The 17,148-nt window shown below is 58.6% G+C and overlaps 1 protein-coding gene across 1 annotated transcript; it reads left to right on the top strand.

Moving 5' to 3' along the window:
* The first annotated feature begins 7,512 nt into the window (after nt 1–7,512).
* Nucleotides 7,513–16,391, top strand: MB (myoglobin). Its single transcript, XM_084876710.1, has 3 exons — nt 7,513–7,723; nt 12,206–12,428; nt 15,721–16,391. The coding sequence occupies exons 1-3, from the start codon at nt 7,629–7,631 to the stop codon at nt 15,865–15,867; spliced, it is 465 nt and encodes a 154-aa protein (XP_084732836.1). The 5' UTR covers nt 7,513–7,628; the 3' UTR covers nt 15,868–16,391.
* The last annotated feature ends 757 nt before the right edge of the window (nt 16,392–17,148 follow it).

Raw genomic sequence — 17,148 nt, 5'->3', positions numbered from 1 at the left:
TGAGGATATGGCCATATGACAGTAAACACTACATTTCCCAGCCTCCCTTAGAGAGAGCGTGGCCACGTGCTGTGCAGTGAGAGGAAGTATTGATTATAGCTCCCGGGAAGTGTCCCTAAAGGTGGGGGGTGGAGGGAGAGGAGGCAGGGCACAACCTTCTTCACTCTTTTGCCTTCCTGCTGGCTGGGATGATGGCACGATGGCTAGAGCTCAAGCACCCATGTTGGGTCAAGAGGTGAAGGCCATGTGTGTAGCATGGCCGAGCACTAAAGCCGATGGTGGCCAGGTCCCTGACATTGTGTGTGCCATACCAGCCCTGGACCACTGCCTCTGGACTTCTAACTGCTCTCCCGCGGCCGCCATGTTATCTTGGACTTTCCATCAGCCACAACCAAACCGAGTCCTAAGGCACCGACTTCCACGTCCTCATGCCTGGAATATCCATTCCTCACTCTGCTCACAGTAAATCCGACTGACCCTTCAAATTCCTGACCAGGCATCACCTTCTCTGGTACTTGTTCTGTGGTGGAATTCATCATTTCTTCCTGTAGGATTCCTTTGTACCTTCTAGCACAGTGAGCAATTATTGAGCACTTGCTGTGTACTAGGCACCATGCTGAATCCTATACATGCACCCCTCTTTTTTTAATTTATTTTTTTAAATATATACATATATTTTTTATTGATTATGGTATCATGCACCCCTCTTTTAGTCTTCATGATTCTATTTAATAAATAGAATATGCAAATAAATAGAATTTGCTAATATGCAAATTGATCAAATGGCAGAACAACTGGTCACTATGATGCACACTGACCAGAGTGCAGACGCTCAATGCAGGAGCTGCCCCCTGGTGGTCAGTGCGCTCCCACAGGGGGAGCGCTACTCAGCCAGAAGCCAGCTCAGGGCTGGCAGGCGCAGCTGCAGTGGCAGGAGCCTCTCCCTCCTCTGTGGCAGTCAGACATCCCCTGAGGGCTCCGGACTGCAAGAGGGCTGGGCTGAGGGGACACCCCCCGCCTCCTCCAAGTGCACGAATTTCATGCACCAGGCCTCTAGTGACATAGAAAAAGCAAAAGCCCTGGAAAGTTATGATACTTTCCCTGGGTCCCAGAAATAATACGTGGTGAGCCAAGCACCTCATGCGAGCATCGGTCCCAAAGCCGTTACCCCTGTACTTACAGGCCTCTGAGACTGTCCTTATCAGAGTGCTGTCACCTCTGTGTGCACTTCCCTCCCTCCCATCACCCCTGATGCTCTGGGACTGAGGGGGCTCCCCTGGGGCTCCCCGGGGCTCAGCACAGGCCTGGCAGCAGGTGAGCTCGAGTGACTGTGGAACTGTCACCCTGGTCGGTCACAGGAAGACCTTGCAGGAGGGCTCACCTCCCACAGCATCTTCTGAGTGGGTCCCCTGCACCCATTAGGCTTCGTGAAGCACAAATGGATTGCTACCTCTGCTTAGGAGACCCTGCCGAAGGCTCTCCTCCCCTCTCCCTCTCCCCCCCTCCCCCCCATACTTTTAGATCCAGCCGATTGTCCCCTCTGCCTTCGCACCCGCCCATAGCCCTCTGCTCAGATCTCTGTTGTGTTCCCAGTCCCTTTGGTCGAGTTTCCTCCACTCGACTTTGAGTCCCTGAGAGCAAGGACCATGGCTTATCATCTTTTCATAGTTTGTCACACCGTTCCTGGTTGGTGCCAGGAATACACAGAGGTAAACGGTCCCCGCCCAGGTTGGCTGGGATGGGGGGCCAGTGAACCATGTCATGGGGAAGGGGCATAGGCAGAGGCTTTTCTCATCGCTGCCACTAGAGGGCAGCAGGGCCTCCCAACGGTCAGCCTTCCGACTGTCTTTGCCTCCCCACTTCCGCCCCACCCCTCCCGCAAGGAAGACAGGACCTTGGACACCCAGTTCAGTAAAATAAACCTTCAAAGAGCTTACTGAGCCCTAACCGGTTTGGTTCAGTGGATAGAGCGTTGGTCTGTGGACTCAAGGGTCCCAGGTTCAATTACGCACGGTCAAGGGCATGTACCTTGGTTGCAGGCACATCCCCAGTAGGAGGTGTGCAGGAGGCAACTGATCGATGTTTCTCTCTCATCAATGTTTCTAACTCTCTCTCCCTCTTCCTTCCTCTCTGTAAAAAAAATCAATAAAATAAAAATAAATAAATAAATAACATCTTGTCTCAGCTCTTAGGAATCCTCATACAAAAATAAATAAATAAATAAAAATAAAATAAGAGAGCTTACTGACCTGGCCCTTTGCTAGGTGCTATCATAAAGGTGCGGGGAGAGCAGGAAGGATCCAAAAGTTAGACCGTGAAGCACAAACTCTGCCTGGGTTCTCATTTCATGCTTGGCATTTCCTAGCTGTGTGACCTTGGGCAAGTTACTTAGACTCTCTGTGCCTCCGTCTTTTTGCCCGTTCAATGGGACTCTATAAACACGTCCATGGAGAAGGGCTGCGGTGAGGGCAGTGCCCTGGAGTGCAGAAAGGGCAGTGCGTGTCTGTGGCTTTTGCATTTCTGCTTCTGAGGAAGCTCACTGGGTAGCAATGGGGAGCTGCGCCCCGAGGCACAGAGAGCTGAGGGGAAGAGGGCACACCTGCTGGGGAGGATTCCCAGGAGAGCTGTTCTGTGAGGTGGGCCGGGAAGGGGGAGCGAGGACATGGGGGTGCTGGGGAGGGAGGCTGGGCTCCCTCCAGGTGACAGGTGCCAGGCGGGGCAGGAGGAGCCAGTCCAAGGCAGGGGGAGAGAGGAGGGGAGGGAAGGCAGTGTCCCCGGGCTACACCTGTTGGCTGGAATATTGGGATTCCATGTCCCTGCCAGCCCCCTCCAGTAAGCCCCTCGGGGCCTCCCGGGAGGAGGAGCCTGCCTGGCTGTATTTTTAGTTCCCTGTGCCTCCCCAGCTGCCATAAGACACCTCTCTCCCCGCCTCCCCCCTCGCCCTGCGCCTGGCCTGGCGGGCGGCTCCAGGAGGACAGCTGGGGAGAAGGGGAGATGTGGTCAGTATGGTGGCCGCCAGGAGCGGGAGGAGCGGGTAGAGGGCTGGGCTAAGCTAGGGGGTCCCACTGCCCCTCAGAGGGCCTCAGGCCGGTTCTGCGGCGGCTCCGGCCCCGCAGGGCTCTGAGCCTGGCCTGGCAAGGATCCAGGAGGGCAGACCCTTCCGGGGAGGAGCCAGCGACCACGCTCGCCTCCAAAAGGGTGGCTCCCGGAGGAGAAGGAGGAGGAGGAGAAAAGGAACGTCAAGGTTGAGGGGACCCCTGGCGTTGAAGAGACAAGATGTTCTCGCTCTTTCCCTCCTTGGCCCCCTGGGTGGCATCTTAAAGCGTAATCCCCGCTCCCCCCTTCGCTGTGGGGAGTTGGCGGCTGAAGGGCTAGCGATTCCAGGTCACCTGGGCTGGTCTGTGTCCCTTGGAGGTGGGGGGAGGGCTGGTGCACAGCCACCTGGGGACCGGAGCCTGCGCTGTGGGTGCTGCAAGCCCAGCTGGGGGGTCCATTCCTGCCTGTCTGAGATGAGAGATGGGAGCCGCCAGGCACCGAAGCATGGAACGAACGGCCTTGCCCATCAGACAGGCTCCTGGCTTTCTTGGGGCGGGGGGGGGGGGGGGGCGGGGGGCACTCAGATACAGGCCTGGGGGTGGCCAGTCCGGACAGGGAAAGTCTTAGGGGAGCCTGCAGCCTCCCTCGTGGGAGACCCAGGGGGCCTCTGCATCCCCAGGGCCAGGACAAGGGAGTGAGTGTGACCCAAAGACGAATTTTGGTTCAATATGAAGAAGCCTCTTTCAAGCCGCAGGGAGTGAGCTCCCTGCGCCCGGGAGTGTTCAAGGTGATACTGGACGACGCTCCTTAGGAAGAGCTGCTGCCTGTGGGGGGAACTTGGACAAGAAGCCATTCTAACCCCCACCCCACCCCCTACCTTCCTGTGATCCCGGAAGCCAGGACCCTCGTTTCCAGAGTGGCGAAAGTTGAAGGCCCTGGCATTCTAGAATTCTAATTCTGGGTCTCAGGACTCCAGGGTTTGCAGACTCGAGGAGGATTCTGCAAGTCTCCGATTTTCACCTTCCAAGCAGTCCAGGCTGGGACACAGAAAAAGAAGGGGCAGGTTTGAGTTGGTGGGATCCAGTTTGGCCCTACTGGGTGTCACACTAAGCCACCCGTGTGTGTGTGTGTGTGTGTGTGTGTGTGTGTGTGCGCGCTCGCATGTGCCTGTGTGTGACATGAGCATGCAAGGCCGCAGAAAGTTGTGCACCCAGAAGCAGAGTGGCCTTCTTATTTCATGCGCCTCCAGCTTCTGGCCACTCGAAGGCTGTCACAGGGATAATTATAGTCCCCAAACAGAGCCGAGGACGCCAGGTAGCCATAGCAACTGTTAGGTAACGCCGGCTCTGTTGTAGAGATGTGTAAGAACAAACAGATGTCGGCCCCTTCCTGTTAGCTTAAATGGTAAAACGTAAAAGGCTCATCGACTTCAGAGCCGCAGGTTGCCTGAGTGTGCCAGGTCACACCGTGCCGGCCGCCGGTGACAGCTCCATATTAAACACTTGGGCGCCGGTAAGGAGTTGATGAGATTTTAAATACCTAGGCTTCCCCCAGGCAGCTCACGGGCTGGAGAGGGGAGAAGAGCTGCAGGTGCAGAGTTGGGTTTTCAGCTCCGCCGCACACCCATCTCCACATTTTTGTTTCCTTCTAGCCCAGGGCTTTAAGGATCAGCCCCACACACACCTGGGCTCCCATGAGCAAGTGACCCGAAGCAGGGCTGATGCTGCCAGGGTCTAAGCAGACCCTCTCAGAGCCCCTTCCTCCGGATCCTGGGCCTGGTGCAGAGTGGGCCCTCAGCGCCAGGCTGTTGAATGGAATGAATGAATGAATGAGTGAGTGAATGAATGAATGATGGATGATGCCCTCCTGAAAAATCCTTATGGCTTGTTAGCTACTCATTTTGCTGCTGCATCTTCCACTGTTAGAGTTGGATGAGCTCCTGGAGGTCACCAGGCTGGCATGCTGGGTTAAGACTCCTGGACATCACTGGGCTGGCATCCTGGTTTAAGACTCTTGGAGGTCACCAGGCTGGCATGCTGGGTTCAGACTCCTGGAGTTCACATGGCTGGCATACTGGGTTAAGACTTGTGGGTGAATTCTGAGCACATTGTAGGGATGGGCATCTGACCCTTTGGGTTGTTAGGAACCAGCTGACTCAATAAATAAGTTGGCTCATTGGAAGGATACACAGGGGGCCATTCAGCAAGCCGCAGCCCCTGGAAATCCTCACGTGGTGATTGGCTGGGCTTTGCCCAGGTCAGCACGGAGCGCCCTCTGGACCCAAGGTGGCAGGGAGGGCTCTCGGTGGGGGTCCTTACTCAGTGCTGGTCACGAAATGGACTCTTTGCCTCTGCGTTTCCCCTTCCCGAGTCAATTCCTGCCCAGCGCCCTGCTCGCATTTTGAAGAGGGGCTCTGGTTGCGGTAGCGAATAGATTGACTATGGGGCAGAGCCCTGCCCTTGGCTGCCGTAGGCCGGGTGCCAGCTCTGGCCCAATCAGCTGAGTCAGGCAGGCAGTGAGTTGCGTGGAGAACATGACTGCCAAGCCTTCCCCCCAGCAGGCGCTGGGGAAGGGCAGTTACTTTTAGAACGAGTTATATATGGGGGAGAGGGGTAGTCCTAACTGTCACGTCTGCTAGAGGCCCAGGACGGTCAGCCTGCCTGCTTATTCTGTCTTAGCCTCATTGTCCACAGCTGTGAAATGGGGCCATACTCATGACCTCACAGGGCCATTGCGAAGACCAGAGGTAATCCTGCCCAAGGGGGCACTTTGTAAACGGTAAAAGCCCATGTACGCGGAAGAAAGGGCTGTGTATACCTCAATCATAGCACTAGATAAACTAGACTGTAATTTTATTTCTCACTAGAGGCCTGGTGCATGAAATTTGTGCATGTGAGGGAAGGGTCCCTCAGCCCAGCCTGCACCCTCTCTAATCTGGGACCCCCTGGGGGATATCCAACTGCCAGTAGTTGGACATCCCTCTCACAACCTCAGTCTGCTGGCTCCTAATTGCCTGCCTGCCTGATTGCCCTAACTGCTTCTGCCTTCCAGCCTGATCATCCCCCTAACTGCTTCCATGTCGGCTCAATCACCCCCAAATGCCCTTCCCTGATGGCCCAATTGCTCTCAACTGTCCTCCCCTGCTGGCCTGATCACTCCCAACTGCCCTCCCCTGTCGGCCATCTTGTGGTGGCCATCTTGTGATGACATCACATGAAGGCATGACTCCACCTAGGCTTTTATTATATAGGATAGGAAACTCACCTTCCCAAGGAAACTGGGAGTTTGTTGATCACAGAGGTATGTTTTATTTGGATTTGTGTCCTCTTCATGTAGCACAGTTTCTGACACACAGTAGGTCCTCTGAAACTGTGTTGCATGAATGGATGGGTGGATGGATGGATAGATGAAGGATGGATGGATGGATGAATAGATGAATGGGTGGGTGGATGGATGGATGGATGGATGATGGGTAGAAAGATGGATAGCTGGATCTTGGACAGATGGATGGATTTAAGGACGGCCAGTCATCTTCACTTGCCTTCCATGCAAGGCCACCATCGTTTTATTCAAAGAGCATTTATTCAACTCACATCTGGTACAAGACACTGTGAGGCCCAAGAGATACACAGATGCATAAAACAGAGCCCCTGTCCATTTGAACATCAGAGTAAAGTATTCAGGGGCCCCGCTCTCTGGGTTCAAATCCCAGCCCTTCCACCCACTAGGTGTCATGTAGTGTGTGTCATGAGGAGTTACCAAAAGTAAAGAAGTGCATGGAACAGGGTCTGGCGCCCAGCACAGTCTCTGAGCAAGCACTAATGGGGGAGTCAGAATGGACAAAGACACAGACCACAGTGAGGGAGCCATACAATAGGACCATAGGCAGATAAATGGAGGGAGGAAGCCATGAATTGCACCTTGAGTATTTGAGCAAAGCCATGAAGCCGATTTTCTGTGTGGCGTGAGAAAAATTCAGACTCCAAGAGGTTATGGATTTGCCAGGGTCTGCCAGCTGTGAACATAGCCCCATCAAGGCTCCCCCACACTTCCGGCTGGGTGAGGGGCATGCTGGCAAAGGGGGGGGGGGGGAGTGTGCACCAGGAGACTGACAAGGGCCAGGACTGCCCAGGCCAGCCGGGCCCCTGCTGCCCACGCGGAGAAGCGTGCCAGTTCCCCTCGCTGGCAGCAGGGAGAGTTGGGTTTCAGGCCGCTGGCACCGGCCTCGGTGGTGCCCTTTGTGTTGGCCTTTGAGAGTCCAGACAGTGGCCCCACCTCCTCCCCACTCTTTCCACACACACAGCCACCCCCACCTCCGCGTGGCCTGAGTTGTCCTACCTCCCCACAATGGCACCTGCCCCGAAATAGCTTCCATGTAAGGGCCAGAGAAAGGAGGAGATTAGACCCCTGTGTGGAGGGGGAGGGGCGGAGGGGGGGGGGCGTGGGGAGGGAGCAAGCTGTCAAGTGATCTGTGTCAGGCATCGGGAAGGTATAAAACCCCTTTGGGGCCAGGCAGCCTCAAACCCCAGCTGCCGGGACCAGGACACCCCGTCAGCCTGCACCTGCTCTTTCTGTCTCCTTCAGACTTCGCCATGGGGCTCAGCGACGGGGAATGGCAGCTGGTGCTGAATGCCTGGGGAAAGGTGGAGGCTGACATCCCGGGCCACGGGCAAGCCGTCCTCATCAGGTAAAAGGGAGCGGTTCCCTTGTCCCCTCTCCCCTGCTTCCCCGACGGCAGGGTGTTTGACAGCAAGGTGGCACCTTTGCCCTGGGGTAGACCAGTTGGCTGTGTTAGGAGCTTGCTAACTCACCCCCATTCGGTTCTCCTTTGCTTTTGGATGTCTGGGGTTGGAGTTAGAAAAGGACAGGGATCCATCTCACACCTATGTCTGTAGTCGGGAGAAACTGGATGCCTGAGCCCACCCAGAGGAATTCCAGACAGTCAGCTAACAGGGGCACCTCATGCAGCCGCCTCACGTACTAGATGAGGACAGAAGGGGCCCGAGAGGGGGCCACATCCCCTGTCACAAGTCCACTGAAGACTGTAAAGACCAGAGGCTGAGATCCGGCCCTCGGGCTGAGACATGTCCTCTAGACCAGGCTTTGACCCTGAGCGGCTGTGTGACCCGCGGGAAGCTACACAGCCTCTCTGAGCCTCCATTTTTCTCCTACACCTGGGGAGACATCCCAATAGCTACGTTATAGAGTCAACCTGAGACTGATATAAGATGCTTATAAGCGGCTCAGCACCGTTCCTGGCCTACAGTGAGTGGCAGAGTTCAGAACCGGTACAGATGAAGCCCAGCCTAGGGCCCTTTAAGTATTATAATTAGAAAATAGGAGACGGAGGCCCATGAGTGGATTTTGACTCCACGCATGTCTTGAATCTGAGAGCTCGGAGTGGATTTGTCTCCACACACCCTGCCTCCTACAGCCAGGGGCTCCCGAAGAAATTAAAGGACAAAGAATCCAAGTTCTGGACACTGGAGTGGCTGGTGGCCTGTGAATGGGCCCTCATTCCCCGTCACCCTCCTCCCCACACGAGGATCGAGTCTCCTCTCGGCCCCTCCCCCGTGCCGGGGGCAGCCCAGGTCAGACACCTGTGCCCATCGGCGTTTCCAGGCCTGGGAGGCAGGGCTGTGGGGTTGCCATGAGCGAGTGGGTTGTCCTTCACCCTTGAACCCACAGATGACTTTCTCCCTCGTTCTGAGCCAGACCAGGCATTCCTCTCCACCCGGATGCCCTGGCGCTCGCCCCGGGGCCTCACCCACCTCCAGCCCCCACTCCGGAGAAGGGTCGGTCCTGGGCGCTCTGCTATCTGAGGCTCCTGCCCTCGGTGGCAGCGCTGGAGACACGGGGAAGGACAGTCAATGCAGTTCTGTTGCCTTTCTCCTCCGGTCGCTGTCCTCTGGCCGCTGGGCTGCCACAGGGCCTGTTTGATTGGACAAAGCCTCTCCCCCACCCGCCAGGTTGACATCAGCTCCTCAGCCACCCGTTTGCTGTGTGACCTTGAACAGGTCACCACTGCTCCTCTCAGTTTCCTATTGGTTGCGTGAAGGGGTTGGTTACCATGGTCTCTGAGACCCTTCCCACCCTCTTGCGCTGGCCTTCCCCAAATCCATGGTTCTCCCTGCTGCAGGCGGGCGGGCGGGGAAGTCGGGGTGCGAGACCCGTTTGCAGAGCGGGAGTCTCCAGGGTAGTCTGGGGGCCGCCAGCCCGAGGCAGGGCCTGGACGTTGAAGGAGACTCGGGGCATTGTGTCATTGGGGGAAACTTTCTCTCCCTTCCCCGGTGGCTCGGAGAGTCCGGCCCCGGGCCAGGCGCCAGGGACAAGACGTGATGCCTGGGGCTCGTGGCTCCTTAAGAATCCAGAGAGCCTGGGCTGCGGGACACGCAGAGGCCATGCCAACGGGTTCTGCCTGCTCAGTGTCAGGTGGGGGAGGGGAGGGAGAGGATGCTGGCTCCCAGGCCTGCTGGTGCCCCGGTATGACCTGGCCTCTTGGTCCTGCCCCAGATGATTACCCTGGAAGGTCACGTCTCTCACGCCGCTGGTTACCAACGAGGGCAGTAACTATAATACTGTGCTGAGGGCTCGCATGATCGTGAAGTTATAGAGTAGGGGTGTCGAACTCAATCAGAGAAGGGGCCAAAATCTAAAATCCAGCCTAAATCGCGGGCCGAATGGTTTACTGAACAGTCATAAATTGACAATGTCATAAACTGACAGCGGAGTGCAGTGATGACAGCGCGGTGCGGGCCACATTGCAAGGCCTGGCGGGCTGGATTTGGCCCGCGGGCCTTGTGTTTGACACATGTGTTATAGAGCATGGAAGCCGGGGGCATCTGGTTCCAGAAGCGAGGGTTCGGGAGCGAGGGGGCTGCTGAGTGGGCCCGGGCCCCTGCCTTCCTTGCCTTCTCTTGCCCAAAGTGCTCCTGCTTTCTATATTTCTTTCTCTTGCACAAAGGATCTCGAGGTCATGGAAAAATCGAAAATCACTGCCCGTGGCCAGTAATTCTCGTAGTGCAGAGAGGACCGGCCTGAGCCCACATCCCTGGCCCTAACAGTGACACTGCTGCTGTGGTGCAGGGCGATGGGGTGGCGATGGAGGCGATGGGGGGATGGGGAGACGAGGGTGGCGATGTGACGGAGGTGATGATGGCGGTGGACACGAGGAGGAGGACAGTGAACATTTGACCAGTTCACACTGATGGCCAGGCCCCGTGTTAAGTGTTTTCCAGACATTAACTCGCCACATCTTTATGAGGTTGCCATGCCGATGACCATCGGGCTTATCAGAGAGGTTGAGTAACTTGCCCAAAGTCACACAGCTGGCATTCGATTCCAGGCAGCGTGGACTCAGCGCACCTGCTTTCACTGCTGAGCGGCTTTGGCCCGCGGTCCTGGCCCTCCCTGCTCTGGTTCTGTGGTGCCGGAGAGAGAGGAATCTTGCAGGCCCACCCATCCATCTTCAGTCTCCTTGTGGTGTCCGTCCAGCGGACACCGGCACCGGCCTCCTTTCTCCCGGACCTGCCTGCAGACTGGGCTAACCAGGCAGGAGGGAGACGGAACCATGGTGGTGAGCCAGGGCAGAGCTGGACCAGAGGAAAACCGTGAGGCCAGGGGCGCTGCTGAAAAGTGAGGGAAAATGCCGCCACCATTTTGGTGGTTGTTCCCGTCAGGCAAGTCCGGGTCTGGCCTCTCGTCTGTGCGGGGACTCGGCTGCGGGCACTGAGGGCCGTGGGCTCTCGTTGGACAAACTCCCGGGCAGCATGTGAGACAGACCCGGGCTCAGAGCTGCGGCTGTGCTCAGCAGCCACTGAGGCAGGGCCCAGCCTTGGAATTTGGAGGCTGAGGAATCCGATGGGTGAGCAAGACCCAGAGAGGCTGAGTGGCTTCTCTGATGTCACACAGCACATTGGAGACAGCTGGGGCCAGCCCCGTATTCCGCCTCCCGGACCCTGGGGACTTGCAAAACGCCTGAGATCCCTTTGGGTCCCAGGTCCTTGGCCCCATCCTGCCCCAGACAGTCTCCTCCCCGTGTCCCCACGGAGCCCCACCCCCACCCCACCCCGGGGTGCCAGGTCTCACTGCTGTCAGCAAGAGTTCCCGGGTCATTGTCACCAGATAATGACAGCCAGGAGTGTGGACCCTCGGGCGGAAGGTGCCGGAGAGGAGCTGTCAGTGGCACTAGAGGCTTGGCCAGGGCCCCGGGGTGAGGTGGTGGCATTGAGCTGGGGCCCCGGGGTGAGGCAGTGGCATGGAGCCAGGCTGTGGACAGCCCCGAGCTTCCTGGGCGAGCCGGAGGGATGCTCCCAGGGAAGGCAGGGTCCCTGTCGGTGCCGTGTGCAGCGTGCTTGTGCGTACATGCCTGTGCGTGCGTGTGAGCACAGGTGTGTGCGGGGACACACTGACACTAACGGGCGTGTGCCCGCCGTTGGGTGTAAGGGTGTTGCAGAGTCTGGAAGCTGCAGAGGAGGAGGAACCATTTGAGGAGCCAAAGCCACGAGGCAGGAGGACAGGGAGCAGGCAGACGGGGTTTCTCCTCCACACGTTTCAGGGGCACCCAAGGGAGACATCGCCAGTGATGGAGCCGCCTGAGGTTGGGCTCAGGTCCGGGTCCTTCCACTGACCGGCCGTGTGACCCTGGGCTGGCCCCCTGCCTTCTGTAGGCCCATGAGTGAAGTGGGCAAAGTCAGGTCTGTGTCCCCCCACCTACCCCCACCCCCGCCAGGGCCAGCACCACTCCCTTTAACCAACACCAGCCTTTTCGCAGCAGGAAAGGCCGAGCCGAGGCCGGAGGCGCCTGCTCAGGGCCCGGGCAGGATGCCTCTGCGGCCAGCTCGCGGGGTCCCTGGCAGGAGCGAGGACCTGGTCTTTGGCGGGGCGCTCCCCCCAGGGCCCGTCGCCATCTGCACTGTAAGGGGCATAGGAGGTGCAGGGAGTCTGAGTTTGGGCTCAAAATAAGAGCTTGCTGAGCCTGAGATCTTCGATCTGCTCTGGGTGGCTCACGGGTAGTGAGCCTCCCGTCGCTAGAAGTATTTAAGCAGCGCAAGGATGAGCCCGCAGCAGGGAGGGGTGGGAGAAGTGTCGAGTTTGAACTCAAGCCTGGCCCCCTGCAGACCCCACTGCCTGCTCCCGCGCCTGACGCCAGCCCTCCTTGTTCCCGCAGTCTCTTCAAGGGGCACCCCGAGACCCTGGAGAAGTTCGAAAAGTTCAAGAACCTGAAGTCGGAGGACGAGATGAAGGCCTCCGAGGACCTGAAGAAGCACGGCGCCACCGTGCTCACGGCCCTGGGCGGCATCCTCAAGAAGAAGGGGCAGCACGAGGCGGAGCTGAAGCCGCTGGCCCAGTCCCACGCCACCAAGCACAAGATCCCCGTCAAGTACCTGGAGGTGGGAGCGGGCCCGGGGGGATGGGGGGGAGGAGGGAGAGGTCTCAGAAGGATGAGGTTTGGGTTCGCGTCACAGCTCAGCCACTAACTTGCTGGGCGGCCTATGTCCCTGCTCTGTGCTCCGGTCTCCTCACCTGCCAGGTGGGCTATCACGCACTTGCATTCTCTCCACAGGTAGGTACTGTTACCACACTCACTCGACAGATGAGGAGACTGAGGCACAGAGAGGGGAAGTAGCTGGTGCGCGGTCACAGAGGTTGCAAGTGGCAGAGGCAGGATTCAGACGAGGTCTGTGTTCCTGCAGAACCCCGGCTCCTGACCCAGAGCCGCTGGGTGTGTGACCTGCAGGACTGGTGTGGCCGCAGCTCAGCAGCTGGGGCTCCATTCTGGGGTGAGGATGGGGGTGGCCCCCCCGGCAGGCTGGCTCTATTGGTTCCAGCCTATTTACAGAAGAGACAGAGCCTCAGGAGTCCTGGGGGAAGAGAGGATGTGGTGACTGGGAGCACTAGGGAGCTGGAGACCCAGGGTAGAATGGCTGGTGCAGCCCCTGGGGGGAGGCTGGTATGCCCTGAGGGTAAGGATAATGGTGATAGGATTTGCCTGGGTCACTGGCATAATCTCACGAAATTCTCACAACGACACCCATAGGCATTGCATTCCGTGTTTTCTTTTCCTCTCCCACAAACGAAGTTCCGAAGTTCCGAAGGAGGGAGTCAGAGCTGGCATGGAAGTCCCAGGATAGAGGCTCTTCCTGTTCTGCCCTCCAACGTTGACTCGTAGTCCGAGATGGATGCTAGAGCTCCGGCCATCTAGCCAGATTGCAGACAGGGAGCAGGAGGAAGAGAGGGGGCTCTCTTTTAAGGCGTTTAAGGAGTCCAGAAATCTCATCCAACAGTGCTGTGTGCACTTTGTTGGCCGGGTGTTAGTTATAAGACCACACCCGTCTGCTGGGAAAACTGGCGAATGTAGTCTGTTGCCGCTCCACGTGTAGTTAGTGTTCTGTGACCAGGGCAGGAGGAGAAAAGGGACACTGGGCAGGCAGACACCTTTTTTTTAAATTTTTTATCCCCATTTTACAGATTTGGAAACGGAGGGCTCAGAGAGGTTAAGCAGATTGCCCAAGGTTGAACAGCTCATGAGCCAGGGTGTGTAGCTGATCTGGGGTCCTCTGGAGCCCACGCTCCGAACCCCTGCGACCCAATATCCCCCATCAACAACCAGCACCGCCAGCAACTGGCACCTCCTATCCTTGAACCCCTACGGGCGTCCCACCCCCCAGTCTCACACAAACTGTCCTGCCTTGCCCTCTGAGCCTTGCAGACGTGCGTAGACGTGCAGTGTGAGCACCACGGCCTTTGAGATGAGCTCACACTGTGCTCCCCGCCCTCCCCCTCTTCTCCTGCCAAATCCTGTCCGTAATCCAAGGCTCAGCTCCAAAGCCACCGCCTCGGTGCCAGGCCGTCAGCTGCTCCCTCCGCCAGTCCTGCCTGCCCCCAGCACAGGCGCTTGGTCCTCCTCCTGCCATGTCACCTGCCCGGCTGTGTGGCAGTTTATTTCTGTACCCAGCTGTCTTCCGGCTGGAACTGCCCTCCTCAAGGGCAGACCGGCTCTGTCCCATTGCCGAGCCCCGGCGGCCTGTGGCAGGCTCTCCGTACAACGGAATGGCCCATGCCTAAGGTGACCAGACGTCCTGCTTTTGGCGGGACAGTCCTGATTTTTAACAATTTGTCCCGCAGAGTTTTAAAAAAAAAAAGTCCCGATTTTCTTTCCAAAAATTGGGACTTTTTCAAAACACCACAGGACTCAGGACAAATTGTTAAAGATCGGGACTGTCCCGCCAAAAGCGGGACGTCTGGTCACCTTACCCATCACCTCTCCAGGGATGAGGACACTGAGACTCGAGAGAGAGACCCATGTTGCCAGGCTGGCACCACCAGCTAGCAGACGGGAACCTGGGTCTGTGCCAACAAGCGTCATTTACTATAAACAGTGGATGCTCTTCCCCTCGCGAAACTCTTGCTCCTTTTCACCTGGGGATGAGGGGCCGCAGTGGGTGCTGGGTGCTGGGGCCACTGTCTTTCCTCACCGGCCCAGCTGCCCCATCCCACAGCTCCCCAGGTGTTAGCGGCTCTGCAGTAGACTCGGATAGGCTGAGCTGGGGAGTCTGAGGGCGTCCCCGAAGCCCCCACTGTACCGTGACTTTACGCATGGCGGTGAGTCCGTGCAGAGCTGGGCCTGAGATCTGGGTCTCCCACGTTCAAGGCCCGGCTTGCTCTCACACTTCATTTCGTTGCATTTATAACATTAAAGATAAACATGACACATGTCTCCACATCAAGGCCCAGAGACAGGTGTTTCCTGGGTGTGGACCTTTGCTCTTCGGTCACTTGCACCCCCGTTTGCCCTGAGGAAACCCGACCTCGGCTCCATCCCCAGCTCCGTCCCCGGCTCCAGCCGTGGGTCATCCACAGCCCCCTGGGTGCACACTCCAGCCCAGACCTCGGTCTGGCCACGTCCCCGTCCGGGACTCTGTACACGACCCGCCTGGCATCAGATGGTGATTAGCTGGTGAAAGGTGCCGGAGCTTTTCCACCCGTGAGACCCTCCAGCCTGTGGCAGCCTGTGCTTCACTTTCCTTGCCTCCATGTTCCTGGTGGGATCGGTGAGGCCAACGGGAGACAGGACTTTCCCGGGCTGAGCCGCAGGCCTGGTCCCTGCCCGCCTCTCTCTCTCCTCTCCCCACCCCCCCTACCCCCTGTCTGTTTGAGCTGCAGGGCTGAGTTCCGCACAGGAAGTGGGATGCTCTGTGCCCAGCCACCCCCCCCTTGCCCACCCCCCGTAGGCTATTAAAGAGATGACCACACTAAGCCACTAATGCAAACATTAGACACAGCAAATGGGGATTGTTTTTTTCCTGGACTTCCTGGTTGCAAAGTGCTGGGTGAAGTCACAGACCTTGAGCACCCCCCACCTCCCTCCCCTCCCCCAGCCTGCAGTGGCCGCCCCCCCTCCCCCCCCCAGCTCTCTCAGCGCTGAGGTTGGTCCTCGTCCTGAGCACCAGCGGAGGGTAGTGGGCGAACCGGCCTACCTGGCTACAAGTCTTCTAGACCAAGGCGTGCCTCAGTTTCCCCATCACCCCTGCCGCGGGTCCCGGGGAGCAGAGGAGTCAGTCTGTGGAAACCACTCAGAGGCGCCCGTGTACAGTGGGTGCTGGGCAGGTGGCCCTGAAGGGTCTGACTCCCGCCCTCCTGCGGCCCGGCCCGGTGACCTGCCCTCTCGCCCTCTCCCTGCAGTTCATCTCCGAATGCATCATCCAGGAGCTGCAGAGCAAGCTCGGCGGCGACTTCGGGGCCGACGCCCAGGAGGCCATGAAGAAGGCCCTGGAGCTGTTCCGGAACGACATCGCTGCCAAGTACAAGGAGCTGGGCTTCCAGGGCTAAGCCCCCCGAAATCCCACGCCCACCCCCACCCCCCTGGGCCCAGGCTGCAGGGCAGGGTGGGGACTGAATCTCACATAGTTGTGTAGCATTTGCTTCTGGTTTGTGTCTGAGCGGTGGGTGGGAGAGGCGGAGGGGCTGGGAGGTTTTTTTGGGGGGGAGGGGGCCGGGGGGGCTCCCCACGGAGGGGCGTCACCTTGGGAACAGGGGGAAGCGCTGGGGCCTGCAGAGGCTGGGTTGTACTTCACTCTCCTCTCACTTACATCCCAACCCGGCTCCTTCCAACCTCCACGCTGGCCCCCCCTGCACCCTCCCCTCCATCCCCAAATCCAAGCTGTCACCTAAGCCCCAGTCACGGCAGCCCTCTGGTCTATCCCCGGCCCTGAGACAGCCGGTGGTCTCTTGGCAATGAGAAGGAGGTCTGGGCCGGGGGCACAGTCACCCCCAGCCCCGGGAGGCATGGGGGGCCGGGGACAGCCGCTTGCCCTCTCATCTGGTTGAATAAAAGACTCTGTTATACCACCGTCTCCGCCCCGAGTTCTCATCCCTCGGGGAAGTGAGGAAGGGGCTTCCGGGGAGGCGTGGTGGGAAGGCAGACGGAGGGACTGGGTGTTCGGAGCCCAGGAGAAGGGAAGAAGGGGGGACGAAGGGGGGTCGTGGTGGGAAGGCGGACAGAGGTACTGGGTGTTCGGAGCCCAGGGCGGGGAAGAAGCAGGGGTGAGGGGGAGGCGTGGCGGGCAAGGGGAGACAGGCCGGGGACTGCTCTCCTTGGGCCTCCTCCCAGCAGCAGGGACCATGCTGGGCTCGGGGGAAAAGAGGGGAGAGCCTCGTCCAGTGGGGAAAGTGGGCTGCTCAGCAGACTGTGGTCCCACAGGGCGCTCGGTGCCAGGAGCGGGGGCACAGAACCAGGGGAGATGGCGGGTCAGGACAATAGAAGCCTCAGTGGCAGCGCCGAGCTCACACGGTGGCCCGGGAGGCAGGGGGCCGCCAGCGAGGGAGACGGCTCGGCAGCCAGCCTGCAGCGACAAGTGCTGACCTTCTGGCCACAGGAAGGACAGACACGGGGGGACAGCTCGCACACACACTCGCCAAGAGACACAATCCGTATCTACAGAGGCCAAGTGCTCGGCCGGAACCCGTGAGTCTGACTCCAGGGACCAGAATAAAACACTGGCATGTGACCACAGCAGCCAGGGAGCCGGCTGCAGAGGCGGCTGAGGGCAGGGGATGGACAGGGGTCTGGTGGTCTGGATCCCTCTGGGCGCTTAAGCTTTGAGGACCTTG

The sequence above is a fragment of the Pipistrellus hanaki genome, assembly GCF_964339955.1.
Source record: "Pipistrellus hanaki genome assembly, chromosome: 3".
NCBI lineage: Eukaryota > Metazoa > Chordata > Mammalia > Chiroptera > Vespertilionidae > Pipistrellus > Pipistrellus hanaki.
The sequence above is the reverse complement of the archived record's forward strand: the minus strand, read 5'-3'. Positions and strand labels throughout refer to the sequence as shown.

Excerpts from the sequence above, each read along its gene's own strand:
- MB (XM_084876710.1), top strand. The coding sequence starts at position 7,629 with ATGGGGCTCAGCGACGGGGAATGGCAGCTGGTGCTGAATGCCTGGGGA. Across the intron at positions 7,724-12,205 it reads GGGCAAGCCGTCCTCATCAG|TCTCTTCAAGGGGCACCCCG; the intron begins GTAAAAGGGAGC and ends TTGTTCCCGCAG. Across the intron at positions 12,429-15,720 it reads TCCCCGTCAAGTACCTGGAG|TTCATCTCCGAATGCATCAT; the intron begins GTGGGAGCGGGC and ends CTCTCCCTGCAG.